General features: G+C 44.9%; 3 protein-coding genes across 11 annotated transcripts in view; 2 read left to right on the top strand and 1 right to left on the bottom strand.

Annotated features, from left to right (window-relative positions):
• Positions 1–20,245, bottom strand: part of LOC133273098 (collagen alpha-1(XI) chain) — a 472,710-nt gene that overhangs the window by 299,237 nt on the left and 153,228 nt on the right. The window lies entirely within an intron of this gene.
• On the top strand, positions 4,213–10,755 carry LOC133272995 (pancreatic alpha-amylase-like). Its single transcript, XM_061460821.1, has 10 exons — positions 4,213–4,411; positions 5,985–6,128; positions 6,322–6,519; positions 7,879–8,109; positions 8,990–9,123; positions 9,214–9,336; positions 9,450–9,549; positions 9,756–9,877; positions 9,988–10,113; positions 10,439–10,755. The coding sequence occupies exons 1-10, from the start codon at positions 4,244–4,246 to the stop codon at positions 10,626–10,628; spliced, it is 1,536 nt and encodes a 511-aa protein (XP_061316805.1). The 5' UTR covers positions 4,213–4,243; the 3' UTR covers positions 10,629–10,755.
• Positions 15,046–19,564, top strand: AMY2A (amylase alpha 2A). The gene is made up of 10 exons (XM_061460809.1): positions 15,046–15,233; positions 15,817–15,963; positions 16,171–16,368; positions 17,206–17,436; positions 17,799–17,932; positions 18,023–18,145; positions 18,259–18,358; positions 18,565–18,686; positions 18,797–18,922; positions 19,248–19,564. Exons 1-10 carry the CDS (start codon positions 15,066–15,068, stop codon positions 19,435–19,437), a joined length of 1,539 nt encoding a protein of 512 aa, XP_061316793.1. The 5' UTR covers positions 15,046–15,065; the 3' UTR covers positions 19,438–19,564.

Here is a 20,245-nt window from a genome sequence, read left to right as displayed (position 1 = left end):
CCCCATTCTTCAGTCAACCCCATTCTTCAATCCCCCCTTTTCTTGTCCTATTGCAAATTCTTTTGCAATTGAGTTATTTCATTCTTATTTAAAGTTTCCTGAAGTATTTCCCTGTTTCTACTTGATGCTTAATTTTGTTTCTCTTCCATTCTTCATAGTTCATCATGGATTGTTTGCAACACCAGAGAAAACATTGTAACATGCCACAAGTGATTAAGATTATAATAATTAACATCAGTATTCCTACAAACAATTGCCTTAATCAGGAAAGATTAGGTAACCAGGAAGCTGATTTTCTTTTTTTTCTACATCTCCTCAAAACCCCAAGAAGTGTCATCTTTGGCCATCTCATGAAGCACTCTAACTCTCTTCCAAATTTTTTCTAAATTGGTTTTGATTCTTACACTTTGATCTATGTAAGAGCAACAACTGTCACTGATTACAGAGCAAACTCTCTCTTGTGATGCTAATAACATATCTAAGGCCATTCAGTTTTGCAATACTACTTAAGATAAAGTGGTTATTTCTGTTTGTTCTGCTTGAATTGCATCTCTATGCTAACTTTTGTTGTGGGTTTCTTGTGTTTTTGTGTGTGTGTGTTTGGTTTGTTGTTTTTTTTTTCTGTGAGGATGATGAAACCTGCGTTAGATGACCCTGCTTGAGCAGGGCGTTTGGGTTAGATCATCTCTCGTGCCAACCACAGGCTGCTTGGCCTGCCCTTCTCTCCTGGATGGCCCTCTTATAACACGGGAGGCCATCCCTCACATCAAGGTCTGGCATGGCATGTGTCCTTACTGGTCAGCGCCTGCTGGGTTGCAGCCAGCAGCAGAGCTAAAGGTTCTTCTTGGTGGCAAACACAGAGGCCAAACCAGTCTTGCCCTTGACTATGGTAGGAGGTATTTTGCCAGCCTCAGTCTTTGCACCTTATTGTCAATGTGGAGTTTTTCCTGCCTCATCCAGTTACAGGTCCCTACTATGGCAAAGCACACACACATTTACTTTAGCAGTATAACTACTACAGGGTGCAGCAGCGTTTTGAAGATGCTGGTGGCAGTGGGGGACCAGCCAAAGAAAATTTCCCACTAGCAGGGTTCTCCCACCCTCTTAATTGGCTCCATTACCTGCTTTATAACACTGCCATCATGTTAGAATCTTTCTAGCTTCTGCCTTAGCATTTTGTAACAGCTGCTGTAAATTTGCATGCTTTGACATTTTACAAGTGGCAAATCCATATGTTACAAAGTGTAGTATCTTATTAACAACTGGCTAGTAAATACAGGTGGTTTATACACAAAATCACAGCCTCTAATAATAGCTGTGTTGAAAGTACACATATTGAAGTAATTACTTTTCAGTTGCCCCCGGGTGATGTTTTGCAAATCATTGGGTTTCCTCTGTCTCATTCCACTCAGGGTCTTCAAGGTCAGCTCCTGCAGCTAGGGCATCGGGTTTGCATATTTGTTATCCCTCTGTATTTTTGGAAATTGACAGCTATGAGGGACCTAATGTCAAACTCAGAATCGCTTCATTTTCTAGGACTGCAGCTGCTTGTTGTTTATTCCTTAAATGTATCTCCCTACTTGATACAAGACTGAAGAGAGTACATTTGCTATTGTAAATACTTTGGTTTTCTTAAACAGCTTACATTGCTACCATTCCTAAGCTAGGACAAACACTTGAGTGTGAGTCTCTGAGTCTTTTACTCCAGCCTAGCAATTGGGCTCCAGCATGAGATCCTTTTATGTTATATGCAGACAAATATTTACTCTAGTTGTCATTTTTACTGTTCTGAAAGAAATGAAAAATTCATTTGATAATGACAAACATTAAAGTAGAAAATACTAGTTAATCCACTGTGGCCTTCAAAGATGCGGAACACATTTTCAGTCTGTATCTGGATGGAGCCACTTTCCAAAGCTTTGTGACTCAAGTTTTTGCACATAAAAAGGTGTCTAGAAAAGAGGAAACATGTAATACGTCCTAACACCCACGTTGAGTTAGAAGTACAGAACCAAGCTATTAAAATATTGCATAAAAGGCCAACTAAATATCCATGCAGGGGAGTAGGATAACCACGAGGTGGTGTTATACTCAAAGACAAAAATAAGTGAGCTCAGTGCATATGTGAAGAGATTTTCTTTCTCAAATCTTAAGAACAAATGTATTCCAGAATGTAATTTTATCTTGAATCAACATGTTGACGTGTGATGCACAGCTTTTAGATATTAGTTTATTTTACCATATAACAGCTTCTTGCTAGCAAGTCTGGCACAGGACTGAGAACCTGCAGCTTGCGGCGGCGGGCAGCCGCAGTACCTCCGCTCTCCTCCGCGCCGCTCTGCCTCAGCGGAAGGGGTTGAGCTCTCATCGCTGGTGCCCGGGCGGCCCTAGGCTGGTGGGGGGAGCTTGTGTGATGCTGCTGCTGAAGCCTGCTCAAAAGGACATAGGCTAGCGCCGACATGTACGTACCGAGTTCTGCTTTCTTTCTGCATGTACGTGTTCATCGGATTGCCATCAGTTGTCCTCCCTTCCATTGGGGAGTATGCGCCTCTTACTTTTTTTTCTTCCAAATTTCACAAGCAGTTTGAAGCTAGAGATTATAATGTGTGCTGTGGATTTCACCATCTCCAGTCACTTACCATGGCTTGTACTGAAATCAGAAAGCCTATTTCAAAGAAATGAAAAACTACACTGAGCTTTCCCTTCAAACACTAGGCCTTGGGTTACTAGGCCGGTTGTGTCAAAATACATTATTCTTACTGCTTTGTGTAGTTTATGTTCTGTGTGCTTAACTGCTGTAAGTAAAAATTGCTAATCTGATAAATGGCTTCTCACCAGAGAAGATCAAACTTTCTTAGCTCATTTTCTGTTAATGTATGTTCTTCTTATCAGGGCAACGAAGCATTATTTTAGGAAAGTGAAAGCACAGGGAACACCTGCTTAAGGCTGAAATTTATCTGTATACTCTATGAAGATCAACAAGGAAATATATTTTTTTAAATTATTCTGCTCACAAGCAGAGAAACAAGTTAAATTTGTCAAAAGATTCATCCTAAATAATTTTGTTTGCCTGTGAAGTGCAGTGACAGCTGATAGCAACAGGCTCTGGGAGGCAGGTTCTGCACTTTATGAGGTGGCATGTTTTGTGTCTGAGTTTGCTCCAAAGAGTGCAGCTCCACAGTCGGGGAGATGTGGCTTGTCCTTACCTTAAAACTAAGTAATTTTGTAGAAATTATTTTAAGTTTATCTATACATTTCTGTTTGGGTATGTGTATCATAGTAGGTTGGAGTTTTCAGTAGTGCATTCCCAAATATGTATTAAAACATGAAAAAGGTGCAGGTTTCTTTTATGTAGCAAACCTGAAGGACCTTGTGTTCATGTTTATACCTTCACTGAAGTGTTTGGTGTCCCCTGACAGCACCCAAGAATCTCCTTATTTCCTCTTTGCCCTGTGTTGTTTCTGTGTAAAGATAGTATTCTACAAGGAATAGATAACTTAGAAAAGTAACAAGTATTTTGTTGTTTAAGGGAAGCAGTAGTTCAGCCTTTTGTTTGCAAAGGCTCTTGTAGGACTTTGTCCTACAAGACAAATCTAGCATTTCTGTGTTTGAGTGAGTATAGTCACTTCTGTATCTGAGAGGTCTTCCCAGGTTAGGGCTGTTGTTTCAATGATAGTTGTCATGCACATCATGAATGACAGAATCACATACGTTAGACTTCCAAAATACCTGGGGCTTTGTGGCAACTCATGGTGAGAAACATGCCACTTCTCCAATATTTATCTAAATTTCTGCTACGCTCCAAATTTATCTAAATATGCACAAGTGATAGTAACACAGATTTGAAAAAAGATGCCTCTCAAGGATAAATATAAATGTAAATAGGAATGTAAGGTATTGTACTTTAAAATGAAAAATGTCCATTTCAGTCTATATAAGTACTCCTTTGCATTTTGGGGTTGTTTTGGGCTTTATACTAATAAAATCGCAACTTTTACATGCTAGAGACAGCCTGGATTAAACAATGTCTGAGTTTTAACTCAGGAAAACAAAGTTCCAGTCAGTGTGAGAGGTTGATATAACTTAGAATCCAGTTCACAGAGAAAATTACAATAGAGTTAAAGAAATACGATGCCAAAGATGGGCATTTAGTTTTAAATGTGTATTTTGTAATGTGCACTTTACCCTTTTGCAGGAACATAAATAGGCAGTAAGAAGAGTGCAACTGATCGCAGAGCACAGGATGGGTATCTCATTTCTTCTGTTAATTGTAGGGCTTTGCTGGGCACAGTACAACCCTAATACTCTCCTTGGGAGGACATCTGTTGTACATCTCTTTGAATGGCGCTGGGCTGATATTGCTCTTGAGTGTGAGCGCTATTTAGCTCCTCATGGATTTGGAGGAGTTCAGGTATGTCTGTTCTGGTCAGTAGGTAATAAAATTACTACATAGATGATAATTTGTTTTTCAGAGAAAATTTTCAATTCATCAAAGCACAGGTACTGAGAGAGAAAAACAGAAATCGATAATGGAAGTAGTAAATGCTGACAAATATATTCTTCAGTCGTCATCGTGTGAGCATGAATTTGTTTCATTGCTCCAAAGTGCATGTTTTGCGCACTGTGCTGTTACAATTAGACAGATTAGAATTGCATATCCTTGGCTAAATCTTTTTTTTTTACTGCTGTGAAGAGTAACCTATGTTTATGTGCTTGATATTATTTTAAATCAAGGAAAGTTCTTAAGAGCTAGATGAACACAAAACTATTACTAAAAAAAAAAGGGCTCCCAAAGAGCTTCCTTGATACCAAAGGGCTGAAGGTTTAAAATAAATATAAAGGGCTGCTAATTATGTTCGATCAAGCAGGCAAGTTTCCCTCTGTAAAGCCTAGTGTCAGGGTAAGCCATTAAGAGACCCTTCGTTGCAGGAGCCTGGTGTAAGCAGAAATGAACAGACCACATGTTCTGGTGAAGGTATGTTGGTGTGAGTCTGTTCTGTCTGAACAACAGACCTGGGTTCTTGTGGAACCAGTAGTGTCAGATAGGTGGGGTGGTATGGCTGAGAGTAGTCACTCATTAAACAATTCCTGTTTGTTTGTCAAATTGCTGAGGAGAATTGGTGAGAGAAATGTTCCTGTCGCTTCTAGCTCAGGAGTTCTCAGGTTGGCCTGAGTGACAATTTTCCCATCATTTTCAAATACATTTGAAGTTTTCTTTGCAACCACCTTTCCAGATGCACAGGCCTGATGGGTCTTAAATTGATTTCTCAGACTATGGGAGACATTTGGATATCTTTTTTAATCCATGCTATGATATGGTCTCAGAAAGTTTTTTCAGATGCAGACCTGCTGAGCGGATCACAAAGTTGTGACAGCTAAGTAGGCTGCAGCCTAGGATTCTTTGTGAGTGGTGGGATCATGTGGTTATGACTGGAGACTTGGAGGTGTCAGCAAAACCTTCCTGCCTGAAAAATATCCCACAGAGTCTATAAAAGGAAGAGATGTAGCTTGTCCGAAAACTGTGCCGTTTCATTCAAGAATGCTTTTATCCAAAACATTACAAAAATAGAAAGTTGGACCAATTTTAAGGGCAGGATGTTACATCAGTTGTTCTGAAGTCAGTTCCTTCCTGATTTGGGGCTGTCGCTACTGGCCTAGTCCTTCAGATTTCAGGCCACGCTTTTGATCTTTGAGGCCTGCTTTACAAAGATTATTAGGACACTATGTCCATGGACCTGATTTTTATAGTATTTTTTTCCCTGCTTAAATAGGCTTTTCCCTGCTTAAATAGGCTTAAATATTCTATTTCCAGCCCACTACAGTATAAGGAGAGGATATTGAGGATCTATGTGGGTTAACTATTGTGACTGTCTTCCATTAAAGGGACCTGATTTTCTGTTTTTTTATATTTCTCTAACAATACTGGGCAAAGAAATAAACCATTATCAGTATTCTGTTACCAAGAGACACCATCTTATTCACAGATTTCACCTCCAAATGAAAACGTTATTTCTGACCGCTGGCGACCCTGGTGGGAAAGATACCAGCCCATCAGCTATAAGTTGTGCACACAATCTGGAAATGAAACTGAATTTAGAGACATGGTGACCAGATGCAACAATGTTGGAGTAAGTGCTTTGAAAACCTTCTGGTGTTGACAATGCAAGGATATAGACGAATGGTAATTTAGAAGGGAATATGTGGTAGCACTGGAGTTGGATATGTTGGGATTTCTTTTCATAAATCATAGATTAATTTGGGTTGGATGGGACCAGTAAAGACCACCTAGTTCTCAAATTAAATGTGAATGTTATTCTCTAGGTGTACATTTATGTGGATGCCGTCATCAACCATATGTGTGGAACTAATGCTGGTGCTGGCAACCATGGTATTTGTGGAAGCTATTTCAATGCAAAGATTGAAAATTTTCCAGCTGTGCCATATTCTCTCTGGGATTTTAATGATGGTAAATGTAAATCTGGAAGTGGAGACATCGAGGATTATCATGATATACATCAGGTAAACCTAGAACAATAAATCTGTTTTTTGTGTACATCCGTTCCTGGGCTGTGCTTTCTTTGTTCCCCTTTACTGTCGCACACTTTTCAAAAACTCTTTAAATTTTTAAAAGCAAAACAAAACAAATTAGAGATTAGCATTGCTATCAGGAATGGTCTAACTTCTTATAGGATCCCCTTCTTAAAGGGATATCTCTACTTGAACCAGTGGCTCAGTTTCAGATTTAGAGAAATGTGCTTAGGTACGTAAAAAGGTAGTTCAAAGCTTACAAAACCTATTTAGGGATTATCCTCTGTGGGGTTTTTTTGTGTTTAAAACGAGGAATTACTTGCCTTTTAGTGTAATTTGAAAGTTTTCTTTGGTCTCAATTTCAGAAGAGAAAGGGTAGGATTTTATAAAGATGAATAGTAATGTGAAAATCTTGAAGATTGACCTTCTGTTTACAGATTTGCTAAGAGTCTGTCTGTTCTTCTACATCAGATTGCAAGGTTAGCACTTTAAAACTACCACAGAATGAAAAATTATTTTATAAAGATAAATACCTATCTTTCTTGAATAATGTCTTATGCCTTTCAAATGCATTTGATCTTTCCTGAATCTAAATTTAGGGGGGAGGAATTTTCTGAGAAATGGCAGAAGATTGGGAAACTTTAAATGTCTGTGAAAGCTTGAGCCAGTTCTGAAGGAACATCATTATAACTAGTTCTGATACACAGTGCAACATAGGCTCATGCACCTTGCTCTGTCCAGACAGATATGCAGAGCCATGGAAACCCATTGTAAGAGTTAAGAAAAGCATTTCAGTATATTTCAGTATATTCAGCATTTCAGTATATGTTTAAAGTATCTTTTTGATTAAAATTGGTGTCCCTCATTTAGTATTTGCAGGAAACAAATGCAAAAAGAGGAGAGAAAACAAAAGTTTAATACTTTCCTACAGCTATAATAACTCAAGATTTTTAAAAGATTTAGAAACTTAACTTCTATAAATCTTTCCTACATCAGATGAGAAATGAATGCACTTGAAATAGTAATGAATCAGTTCCATAATACACTGGAAAAAATAATTTATCATATTTTTGCCCTATGCTTGCATTAGTAAGTGGATTATTGACTTACTGGTTAGGCAGTTAAAATCTTTCAGTGTCTACAGCTATGTAAGAGGGGTGAATGCAGCCTTCTCAGTGTTCCTTCTGTGTAGATGGCTGTCCAAGATTCAAGGCAAAGAAATGCATGTTGAAAAATGGGTCGAGAAGATTGTAATTATTTGGGATTGTAATGTAGGTAACAAAAATGTATGTAGAGCACTACATTTAGTTTCTTAGATGAAAAATATTTCATCTCAGAATTTTTATACAGGTTCGGGACTGTCGCTTGTCTGGCCTTCTTGATCTGGCCCTGGAGAAGGACTATGTTCGCTCAAAAGTTGCTGAGTACATGAACCATCTCATTGATATTGGTGTGGCAGGCTTCCGAATTGATGCTGCCAAGCATATGTGGCCTCAAGATGTGAAAGCAATTTTAAACAAGCTGAAAGATCTAAATACTCAATGGTTTTCTGCAGGAACTAAACCTTTCATTTACCAGGAGGTAATATTTATTTATTTTTTTTTGTTGCAATTGTACTTTACACACATATTTCTTGCAGACACAATATAGACTGAGTCCCAAACTAGAAACAGTGCTCTGTTTGAGCTGGGCCTGAACAGCTTTCAGTCTCAAGTTTTATAGAAATGATCATCTAATAGCAAGAATTTACGAATATGTACTAAGCCCACAAAACATAATTGACAAGCAAATTGACCCAGCTGTTTTGGATCTTCTGGAACTAGGTGTCATGGAAATTTCACTTGAGATGAAACTTACTGCATCCGAGTTACTGTAAAAGTTCTGTTGGTTTAAAAAAAGAGATATCACTCCCTGAATTTAAAATTCTAGTCAATAAATTGCAACAGAAAATATAGTGGTTATACCCTGAAGCTTAGTTATCCAGTGGCCTAAGCAGTGTTAGCTGACATTTCAAATTGGAGTTTTGCATTTCAATAACAAACAAAACCTAACAAAACCTAGGAAGCAGGTAATTCTTAGTTTCAGTCAGCAGAAGCTAAACTTGCTAGACATTCATTACCAAATGAGTATGTTGGCCTGCAAGGTCTAGCATAAAAAATGAATAATTTTTTAGCTACACAGTAAAATGAGGTTGCCCATATGCTGGAAACAGAGGCATTGATGACTAGATTCAATGAAAGGTTGGTAAGGCCTAAGGAGTAATTATACTGTAGTGATCAAACAGGGTAATGAGATTTAGGATGGAGATGGAAAAGAAGTTCACAGTTAGAATGAAATGAAATGAAAAATATATTCTTTGCACAACTACAACTTTTCTTTAAAAAAATGTTGATGGAAATGTCTTTAACATATTGGGATTTTAAAGTAGAAAGGAATGCTTTGTCTTTTCTCTGTGTACCAGGTAATTGACTTGGGTGGAGAGCCGATCACAGGCAGCGAGTACTTTGGAAACGGCCGAGTGACGGAATTCAAATACGGTGCCAAACTGGGGACGGTGATCCGCAAGTGGAATGGAGAAAAGATGGCTTACTTAAAGTAAGGATGAGGATGCTGCGACTTACGCACTGGGGTAGCCTGGATACACCGGTGGACAGGGTAACTTCAAGTCTCTGTGTTTTTGGCCAGGAACTGGGGAGAAGGCTGGGGCTTTGTGCCTTCCGACAGAGCCCTGGTCTTTGTGGATAATCACGACAACCAGCGGGGGCACGGGGCCGGTGGGGCTTCCATTCTGACCTTCTGGGATGCCAGGTAAAGGACCGCTCTTGTCCGGGCGATGCTTCTTCCATCTGCTCGTTTGTGTCTCTGTTTTCTGGCACGGTTTCTCGTCCCACGTCTCATGACTCTCTTTGTCCAACCAACAGGCTTTACAAAATGGCAGTCGGTTTCATGCTCGCTCATCCGTATGGGTTCACACGTGTGATGTCAAGTTTCCGCTGGCCACGAAATTTTGTAAACGGACAGGTAAGCTCGTCATGCTGAACAGAGGTTCATGGTGAAGGAGGATCAGAAGAGGGCCAGAGAAGCAGTCTGGTGTGTTTAGATTAGTGAAGTGATCTCTCTGTCCCACGTGGGATCTAGCAGGTGGACGCCCCCCCCTAGCTTTTGTCTACAGACAGGCTCTCTGAATTTTTCGGTGAGAAGTTTTAACCTTCTCCTTTGAACTGCAGGACGTCAATGACTGGGTTGGACCACCAAGTAACTCAGATGGGTCAACAAAGGCTGTTACGATCAACGCAGACACTACCTGTGGCAATGACTGGGTTTGTGAACATCGCTGGCGTCAAATCAGGTAGGTCTCTGGGGAGACGAAAAGAAGTAAGAGCTGTTGCTTTTGCTTCGTATTCCTCGTGGCTTTAGAGCCCTCGCAGCCCCAGTGACAGCGATCCCTTGCATTTTCAGGAACATGGTTGTCTTCCGTAACGTGGTGGACGGTCAGCCTTTCTCCAACTGGTGGGACAATGGCAGCAACCAAGTAGCTTTTGGCCGTGGCAATCAAGGCTTCATCGTTTTCAATAATGATGACTGGTAAGTCAGTGGGAGAAGACCGTGTCCTCAGAGAGGAGCATAGCATCCCTGATGAGCACTGCTGATGGGAGGGAGAACGGTCTTTTCTCCTGATGAGGGCGCTCACGCCGGCCTGCACCAGAGATCCTTGGCTCGCATGCCAGGTCTAGAGAGCCAAAATGGGAGTGCAGGGAGCAGAGCGGGGCTAGGATCAGAAAGCTCAGCCTCTACATTGCCAAATGTTCAAAGTGAGGGAGTAGCATCAGGTTCAGAAAGCCTCTATACCCGGTTTGAATTACCTGTTTGGGAAACATTGGATAAAGAGGGTCCTCTTCTTTTCGCGTAGGGATATGAACGTCAATTTGCAAACGGGGCTGCCTGCTGGTACCTACTGTGATGTTATTTCCGGAGACAAGGAGGACAACCGATGCACTGGAAGTCAGGTGTATGTTTCTGGGGATGGAATGGCTAATTTCCAGATTAGTAACCACGCTGAAGATCCATTCATGGCAATTCACGTTAACGCCAAGCTGTAACTCGGGAGAAACATCCTTCTCCGTTTGGTCTCTGCGTTACCGTTTCCCCCGTAACTGGTGACTCCCTGGTATTTGAGCAGGAGGGATTCTCTGTATCTAGTGAATAATAAATGGCAAGCAAATTGAAGAGTCGTGTTTTTTCCCTTAATGAACTGGACGGTAACTTTCTCGCGTCACAACTAGTGGCAGTGCAGTGCTGTGTTTTAAGGCGATGCAGCACTCCGTTTCCCACATCAGAGAAAGAGGGGAGAGCGTAAACTAGAAGAAATAAATCGGACCCAAACCAACACGTGGGCGAGTTAGGAATGCGGTACTTCCAAGGCCGATACATACTGATACATCTGCATCCCAGATGAGCCACGCTGTGGGCAGTCAGCTGCGAGTAGTGCCTACGCACCCAGGAGAGTTGCATCTGTTTCTTGCGGCAAAGCGAAGCCCGGGCTCTGCGTCGGCAGAGGAAGCTGGGCCATGCCCATTCATTTATTGCAGCCCATGACACCAGTCAAGCCAGCGGGCTGCCTGGTTCACATTCATCTTGTGCCTGTACAAATCTAAAGCACAGACCTTATCTGGTTAGCCCCAGCGTCCTGCTGGGGACAAATGTTCACTGTGGCCGTTCCAAAGGTGCCTGAGAAGGGCACCATTTACTCAAGCATCGGTTAGAGCTCTTGACAGTGGCATCAACGCCAGCATATGCTTGTCTCTGTGGAGGGCTTGGCTTGCCTATCCAGTAACATCTCTGAGAACTACGCAGAAGGAGCACAGACTTGGCGGCTTTCCCGACTTCATTGTCGGCCGTGAGGAAATGCCGAGCTCAGTGTGAATCTGCTCTAAGTCAGAATGTCTGCGTGGCCACAGTACTCGTTGCGACGCAGTCCTGAGGGGCCACTGTCAGAGGAATGCCTGGACGTCTTCTTTTTGAGGTCAAGGTGTACTCTTAAGGGTACACCTGCCTTTTGTGGTGGGAGAGGGAGAGCGTGCGGCTGCTGGAGGGTGGATATCGGCTCTCAGCGTGCCCAAGGGCTCTGAGTGCCTGGCAAGGCAGCGATGTTGTGGGAGGAAGGGGCCAGGTAGTGTGCGGATCCCAGAGGCTAGACCTTCCGCCCCTTGCTCGCTGGGGCCAGCACCGCCTTGCTGAGGGCAGGGGACCTGCGGGCAAAACACAGCCCCTGAGGCTGCTCCCTGGGGCGATGTCAAAGGGTGGGAGAGCCATGTGGCAGGATGGTAAGAGCTCTTTGCAAACCTGTCTCTTGCCACCAGGGTCAGGGCAGGGAGCCCTTCTGCTCCATGGAAGCAGACAGGCTCCTCTCTTTGTTGTGCAAACGGGGCTGGCAAAGGGATGGGTCCACATCGACTTTGTGCTGCAACATCCCTGAAGCCATTCTTCAGGAAAGCTGGTCTAAAAGCGTGACATCTCATGTAGCGGCGTGACAGTGGCAGTATTTCGGCAGCTGAAAACTGACCATCAAGGTGATGGCTGTGTCTTCCCTGTGGCATGACTTTTTAGGTCCTTCAGCTAGGACAGCTTTATCTTTTCCTGTAATAGCTGTGTCTGAGACCACTGTTTGCTACCCTTTCCTGGGGTTGTCAGGGGACTTGCTGTGGCAGATACCACTGCAATCTGAGCACTGTTTCTTTCCTGAGAAGGAGGGCAATCTCAGCCTTGGAGTGTATTAAGATGCTCACCTGTCTGGAGAGCAGCAGTCAATGTAGACATGTTCTTTTCTTTTGTGAAGATGGTAAGTGAAGTCTAAGATCTCTCTGTGAGCAGCCTTAAGACTGCCATCTGCCTTAGTCTTGTACGGATTCCTTTTTAATAATCCGTCTAGGGATGCTTGGATGGTGCACTTAAGGCGCAGGCACGCTTAACTGCCTTTACACACCTTTCAAACCGTCGTTATGATAGAACACAGCAATATTGCTTATTTGCTTGGTGAAGCTAAACAGCAGCGGGGTGGATGATAACACTGGGATTGGTCTGACTGGGTCAGAGTCGAATACTCTCAGACCAGCTTCTGTTAGCTGTTCCACACGTGCAGGGTGTAACGTTTAATACCCAGTCTGCTTATTTGAAGACAACTGACGCTAGATCCTTTTTCTGACTCAGCCGTGTGATGCAAAATATGCTGAAATCGTCATACAAGCGTGACACCTGGCAAAACAGAACAATTGTGACATACAGTTCAGTCACAGTATCGACGTGATCTCCGTTAGTGGTGTCTGTAATGCCCTCGCTGTCAGGATGCTGGGCATCTCCTGTTGCTGGAAAGAAGTATGTGGGCTGAAACCAGCTAAAGCCCATTGCCGTCTTTGGAAAGTCTTTTGTTAGCTCTTTAGTTTTTAGAATCTCTGTTGTGCTGAGCCATGTGTACGCTCCTCCCCACGCCTGTCTGGCTAAACCAGGAAGATATTGATATTGTTTGAATGATGTCAGGGATAGAGTGTTACCCTAGGAGCTGATGCACCCCAATGACATGGCTGTTTACCTAAAATAAAGGCCACCCTCCAGCCCTCTTTGTGCTAAGATCAAGTCAGCATTCTTTGCAACACCTGTGGACAATCAACACCTGCATTATTTTCCATGAGGCTCCTGGCCAAGTCACTCTTTCCTCTCTCCTCTGAGCTTTGTTCTTGTGTCAGGGTTTACTGCTCAGTCACATGCTGGTAGGTCTTGCGTACACACTGACGCTGCAGCACAGCACTGGGAAAACGCTGCCGTTGTTAGCATGGTATCGGAGGTCAGAGCTGTAATACGGCCACATAGGGACATAGAGGAGCAGGCCCGCTTAAAAGCAGGTTTACTGAAGTTAGCAAGTAAAGTCATGTTTGACATTTGCAGTGTCAAAGCCTGGTAATGAGAGGGTCTCATTTTGAAGCCTGGAACCCACATCCTCCAGGGATCCCCCGCCACCAGGCTTCCAACACTATGGGGAGATCAAATGGATTAAACCACACAGTTTTCAGACAGGGGCGGCAGAGGGTTGGGTTCCCATCTGCGTTGTGTTAGAACACCCCTGAAATCAATTTCTACCCGTTGCCTCGGGCTATCAAGGACAGGTGGTTCCTCTTTTTGGCAGATAACAGCGTGTTTCAGCAGAAAACGCAGGTCGTTGGAAACACAATGTTAGACAGCGGTATGCCATGACATCAGTGGAAGCACACCGGGACCAGTGATGTAGAAATTACCTGGGGGCACATTTTTGGTTGCTCTCGTTAGTACAGAGGAATGGTAGGGAGGGGTCTGTTCTCACTTGGCTGGTAATCACGAGATGTGTAATCATCTTACAGGTTCCTTGCTGTCAGCGAGTAGGCAAGGTCGTTTGCAGTAATTTAGTCTGTCATAGTTGTAGTGGAAAAAGAAACCTTTCGTAAGGCCCGTGACATGTAAATGAACAGGTGGGCAAATGGGTCCTGCTTCTGCCTTTTGTCCTTGAAGACCGATTCTGGCAAGGAGAAGAAGGCATGTGACATGTTCAGTGGCGTGGCTACTTTCAGAAAGAACATGCCTGTGGCAGTTGGGGTACAAAGTGCACTGAGGTTTCTTTTATCTTGGAGTGGATGTGCCATTTAGCAGATTCTTTGGTTTCCTCACAGATATTCATCGAATGTCAGGGTCTCTCTGCTTTCCATGTTCTCTCAGTGTTGTTTAATTCTTGCTGTGAGTAGAGCGAGTAATCACTTTACAGCTGACTTTGGGTTTCCTTCCTTGACTCAGGTGAACCACTGGTCACTGAACCTGCTGGTCAGCCTTACGCAGAGTCTCTGTTGGAGAGGGAACCACGTGCAGCCCGATCACGTTTAATCATGTAGGACAACATCTGCTCTGTACAACCGAGGGAGGAAAACCAGCAACAAGTCCCTAGCAAAGACTGGGCAGTGATGCCAGAAAACCTTCAGGCACGAAAAGAGGTCAGTTTCTGGTTACCAGTGTGGCTCACCCGGTGCAGCCCTTCCCCCCGTGACGTGTTGTGTGATACTTCTGTTAGTGACTTGAGAGGTAGCCTGGTTTGAGCTCGGACTGATCCTGAGCACTGGACGCCTGTGAATGCTGGCAAAGTCATTCCTTCTCCTAGCACTGTTGAAGTTCCAGGTGTCTTTTTATCCCCTTCCCTTCCTGTTACCTTGCAGAGCTCCCCTTGAGGGTCTGTGCATTACTTCTTGGAATCCCTTGGAGATCTATGCTTGCATGATTGGAAAGAGTATGATTCTGAATTTGGGTTTATGATAAAGTACAATCATTGTGAAAAGGTGTTTTATCTCCAGCTGTTGGGCAATCCAGGAAGAAACAAAACGGAAGAAGGGTATCGAGCCAGCTAGCCAAATAATAACCGATAGTATCTGATCTGTGTGAATTTTGACAGCTGCAGTAGGAAGCGTTTCATCTTGCAGGCGTATAAATTGCCAGCAGAGAGACCGCAGCCCCACACTGACGGCATCATGCAAGTCCTCCTCCTGCTCGCAGCTGTAGGGTTCTGCTGGGGGCAGTACAACCCCAACACTCAGGCCGGGAGGACGTCTATCGTACATCTCTTTGAATGGCGCTGGGCCGATATTGCTCTTGAGTGTGAGCGCTATTTAGCTCCTTATGGATTCGGAGGAGTTCAGGTAAGCTGTTTCCTGTGAGTAGGTCGGGAAACGGCAGCACGGCATTTGATTAATAAATCAGAATGCCTGAATTAGAGCCAGCCAGCTCCAAGTCACTTTGGTGTTGGGAAGGGGAGGACGGAAGCCATAACCCCACAGCCTGCTGGGCCAGTGCCTGATCTTGTTTCTCTAGCAGATCAGTTAGAAAGGGGCACTCTTTCCTCTGAAGGACTTCCCCTGAATAGCTCGGTTTCCCTCTTTACCTTCTTCCAAGGGATGTGCATAAGCATTGAGGTTTGGCGTTCCTAAGGTAGTCACTATTGCAGTGAAAAGAATTCCTGCGGCTTCAGCCCTGCCATGCGCGTGTCCTTGGAAGCAGGCCCACGCTGGACCTGGGCAGCCCACAGGAACGAAAGCAAACTTCTTTCTTGCCAGCCTGCAAGAGAGACACCTCGCAGAGCTGAGCTCACACTGTGGGTGAGAGAGACTGGGTTAGGCGCGAGCCTGCCCCTGAGGGGCGGAGGTGCTGAGGGCAGGTGTGACCCTTAAAACCTTGAAATAAACCCAGTGGATTTCCCCTCAAAGCGCACCGTTTCCTCCACAGGTTTCGCCTCCAAATGAAAACATTGTCATTACTAACCCAAACAGACCCTGGTGGGAAAGATACCAGCCCATCAGCTACAAACTCTGCACTCGGTCGGGAAATGAAGACGAGTTCAGAGACATGGTGACCAGATGCAACAATGTTGGAGTAAGTGCATTGACAATCTGTATCTGGTACGGCAAGGAGTGCCGTGTCAGTGGAGGGAGTTTAGTGCTGCTGCCCTCAAAGGAGGCATAAACTGAGAACGAACTGTAGGGGACCAGCAAATTCAAGTGAATGGTGATGTGGTGGAGCTCTGTCTCTCCCTTCACCATCTCTGCAAACCATACTGAAATGCACTTGTTGCTTTTCCAGGTGCGCATTTATGTGGATGCTGTGGTCAACCACATGTGTGGCTCCGGGGGTGGCTCAGGCACTCATTCTACCTGCGGAAGCTACTTTAATGCTGGCAACAGAGATTTTCCAGCTGTGCCATACTCTGGCTGGGATTTCAATGATGGCAAATGTAAAAGTGGAAGTGGAGAAATTGAAAGTTACAGTGATATCTATCAGGTAACTTTCTCAGACAAAAGTTGGAAAGCTTTTTCTTTTTTTCCTTTTCCAATTTGTTTGTTTGTTGGTTTTTGTGTTTTGCTTTGTTCTGCTTTTCTTAAACCCTGCTGTGTAAACATTACAGTAAGGCCAAAGAAAGGGAGCTGTTTCTCACAGAAGCTGTGTTTGGTCACCTGACAGGTGAATGAAGTAGTGAGCATGGGTACAAGAAAGGCACTTGTGGTGCCAAACATTCCAAGTAGTGAGAAATCAAGAGCCCTCCTCGCATGTTGCCCGTAGGCATGTGCAGGATCTGGCTCCTGCAGTGGGCCCAGTGTACTCAGCTCAGCCGGTGAGCTCTTTCTTACAGCTCGTAAACTCAGCTGATATTGATCGGGAGCTCCCATGGAAAACTGACAGCAGCGCAAAGTGGGACCCTGGCTGGGCGGCTGACTTGTTTTGGCTGATGACATGTGTGGCAGTTCTTTTCTCAAGGTTACCGCTCTTCCTTCGGGGTTGCGATAGAGACAAGCTGAACAGGGAAGGCAAAAGCCACACACGCAGGCAAAGCGGAACGATGAATTTAGTCAGCACTTGCCGACCGTAGGCAGCGGTTCAGCCATCTCCAGGACAGTGGGGCTACATCACAAGCCCTCCTCTCTTGCAGCGTCCCCCCTTCCTTCTTCTTCCCACAGCTTTATATGCCGAGCATGAGGTCATATGGCAAATGAGAGATACAAAACAAACAGAATTGATTTTATGGCTCGAAACATGTAAGCATTTCACTGGAAGGTGTTACAAGCTGACAGAGTGGCACCTCCTAACTGTTTCGGGGTTTTTTTTCCCCTCACTTTCCAGGTCCGGGACTGTCGCTTGTCTGGCCTTCTTGATCTGGCCCTGGAGAAGGACTATGTCCGCTCAGAAGTTGCTGAGTACATGAACCATCTCATTGATATTGGCGTAGCAGGCTTCCGAATTGATGCTGCCAAGCATATGTGGCCTGGGGACATTAAAGCATTTCTGGACAAGCTGAAAGATCTAAATACTCAGTGGTTTTCTGCAGGAACAAGACCTTTCATTTACCAAGAGGTAATCTCCATGTTTTCTCCTCAATGGTTTGTCTTTGTCTTTATTACCTCTTGTACCTCCCTCCTTCGGTGGCCTTTGCTGTAGACAGAGATAAGCTTTTCTTTGGAGCAGCCCTGCAGTCCCAAGTACTTCTCTAAAAACGCCTCCACGTCTTCTTGCCGTTGAACTTCACCTCTTTGTGTTCTCTCACACATGTTCACCGTGTATTCTGTCAACTCTGAGCTGACCTGCACAGGAGAAATAAACATACTTGAATCTTTTCTCTCCAAGCGCAAAGCAAGAGCTAATGCTGGGGGCTGTACACTGCCTTTTTTGTCTCTGTGAGACAAGAAGAGAGGCAGAGTTTCCCCTCTGTGTACCAGGTAATTGACTTGGGTGGAGAGCCGATCACAGGCAGCGAGTACTTTGGAAACGGCCGAGTGACGGAATTCAAATACGGTGCCAAACTGGGGACGGTGATCCGCAAGTGGAATGGAGAAAAGATGGCTTACTTAAAGTAAGGATGAGGATGCTGCGACTTACGCGCTGGGGTAGCCTGGATACACCGGTGGACAGGGTAACTTCAAGTCTCTGTGTTTTTGGCCAGGAACTGGGGAGAAGGCTGGGGCTTTGTGCCTTCCGACAGAGCCCTGGTCTTTGTGGATAATCACGACAACCAGCGGGGGCACGGGGCCGGTGGGGCTTCCATTCTGACCTTCTGGGATGCCAGGTAAAGGACCGCTCTTGTCCGGGCGATGCTTCTTCCATCTGCTCGTTTGTGTCTCTGTTTTCTGGCACGGTTTCTCGTCCCACGTCTCATGACTCTCTTTGTCCAACCAACAGGCTTTACAAAATGGCAGTCGGTTTCATGCTCGCTCATCCGTATGGGTTCACACGTGTGATGTCAAGTTTCCGCTGGCCACGAAATTTTGTAAACGGACAGGTAAGCTCGTCATGCTGAACAGAGGTTCATGGTGAAGGAGGATCAGAAGAGGGCCAGAGAAGCAGTCTGGTGTGTTTAGATTAGTGAAGTGATCTCTCTGTCCCACGTGGGATCTAGCAGGTGGACGCCCCCCCCTAGCTTTTGTCTACAGACAGGCTCTCTGAATTTTTCGGTGAGAAGTTTTAACCTTCTCCTTTGAACTGCAGGACGTCAATGACTGGGTTGGACCACCAAGTAACTCAGATGGGTCAACAAAGGCTGTTACGATCAACGCAGACACTACCTGTGGCAATGACTGGGTTTGTGAACATCGCTGGCGTCAAATCAGGTAGGTCTCTGGGGAGACGAAAAGAAGTAAGAGCTGTTGCTTTTGCTTCGTATTCCTCGTGGCTTTAGAGCCCTCGCAGCCCCAGTGACAGCGATCCCTTGCATTTTCAGGAACATGGTTGTCTTCCGTAACGTGGTGGACGGTCAGCCTTTCTCCAACTGGTGGGACAATGGCAGCAACCAAGTAGCTTTTGGCCGTGGCAATCAAGGCTTCATCGTTTTCAATAATGATGACTGGTAAGTCAGTGGGAGAAGACCGTGTCCTCAGAGAGGAGCATAGCATCCCTGATGAGCACTGCTGATGGGAGGGAGAACGGTCTTTTCTCCTGATGAGGGCGCTCACGCCGGCCTGCACCAGAGATCCTTGGCTCGCATGCCAGGTCTAGAGAGCCAAAATGGGAGTGCAGGGAGCAGAGCGGGGCTAGGATCAGAAAGCTCAGCCTCTACATTGCCAAATGTTCAAAGTGAGGGAGTAGCATCAGGTTCAGAAAGCCTCTATACCCGGTTTGAATTACCTGTTTGGGAAACATTGGATAAAGAGGGTCCTCTTCTTTTCGCGTAGGGATATGAACGTCAATTTGCAAACGGGGCTGCCTGCTGGTACCTACTGTGATGTTATTTCCGGAGACAAGGAGGACAACCGATGCACTGGAAGTCAGGTGTATGTTTCTGGGGATGGAATGGCTAATTTCCAGATTAGTAACCACGCTGAAGATCCATTCATGGCAATTCACGTTAACGCCAAGCTGTAACTCGGGAGAAACATCCTTCTCCGTTTGGTCTCTGCGTTACCGTTTCCCCCGTAACTGGTGACTCCCTGGTATTTGAGCAGGAGGGATTCTCTGTATCTAGTGAATAATAAATGGCAAGCAAATTGAAGAGTCGTGTTTTTTCCCTTAATGAACTGGACGGTAACTTTCTCGCGTCACAACTAGTGGCAGTGCAGTGCTGTGTTTTAAGGCGATGCAGCACTCCGTTTCCCACATCAGAGAAAGAGGGGAGAGCGTAAACTAGAAGAAATAAATCGGACCCAAACCAACACGTGGGCGAGTTAGGAATGCGGTACTTCCAAGGCCGATACATACTGATACATCTGCATCCCAGATGAGCCACGCTGTGGGCAGTCAGCTGCGAGTAGTGCCTACGCACCCAGGAGAGTTGCATCTGTTTCTTGCGGCAAAGCGAAGCCCGGGCTCTGCGTCGGCAGAGGAAGCTGGGCCATGCCCATTCATTTATTGCAGCCCATGACACCAGTCAAGCCAGCGGGCTGCCTGGTTCACATTCATCTTGTGCCTGTACAAATCTAAAGCACAGACCTTATCTGGTTAGCCCCAGCGTCCTGCTGGGGACAAATGTTCACTGTGGCCGTTCCAAAGGTGCCTGAGAAGGGCACCATTTACTCAAGCATCGGTTAGAGCTCTTGACAGTGGCATCAACGCCAGCATATGCTTGTCTCTGTGGAGGGCTTGGCTTGCCTATCCAGTAACATCTCTGAGAACTACGCAGAAGGAGCACAGACTTGGCGGCTTTCCCGACTTCATTGTCGGCCGTGAGGAAATG

Source organism: Pezoporus flaviventris, unplaced genomic scaffold (assembly GCF_033815535.1).
Source record: "Pezoporus flaviventris isolate CSIRO_AGI_PZ_B2104156 unplaced genomic scaffold, CSIRO_AGI_Pfla_v1 ptg000001l, whole genome shotgun sequence".
NCBI classification, from domain to species: domain Eukaryota; kingdom Metazoa; phylum Chordata; class Aves; order Psittaciformes; family Psittacidae; genus Pezoporus; species Pezoporus flaviventris.
This window is presented reverse-complemented; position numbering and strand designations above follow the sequence as displayed.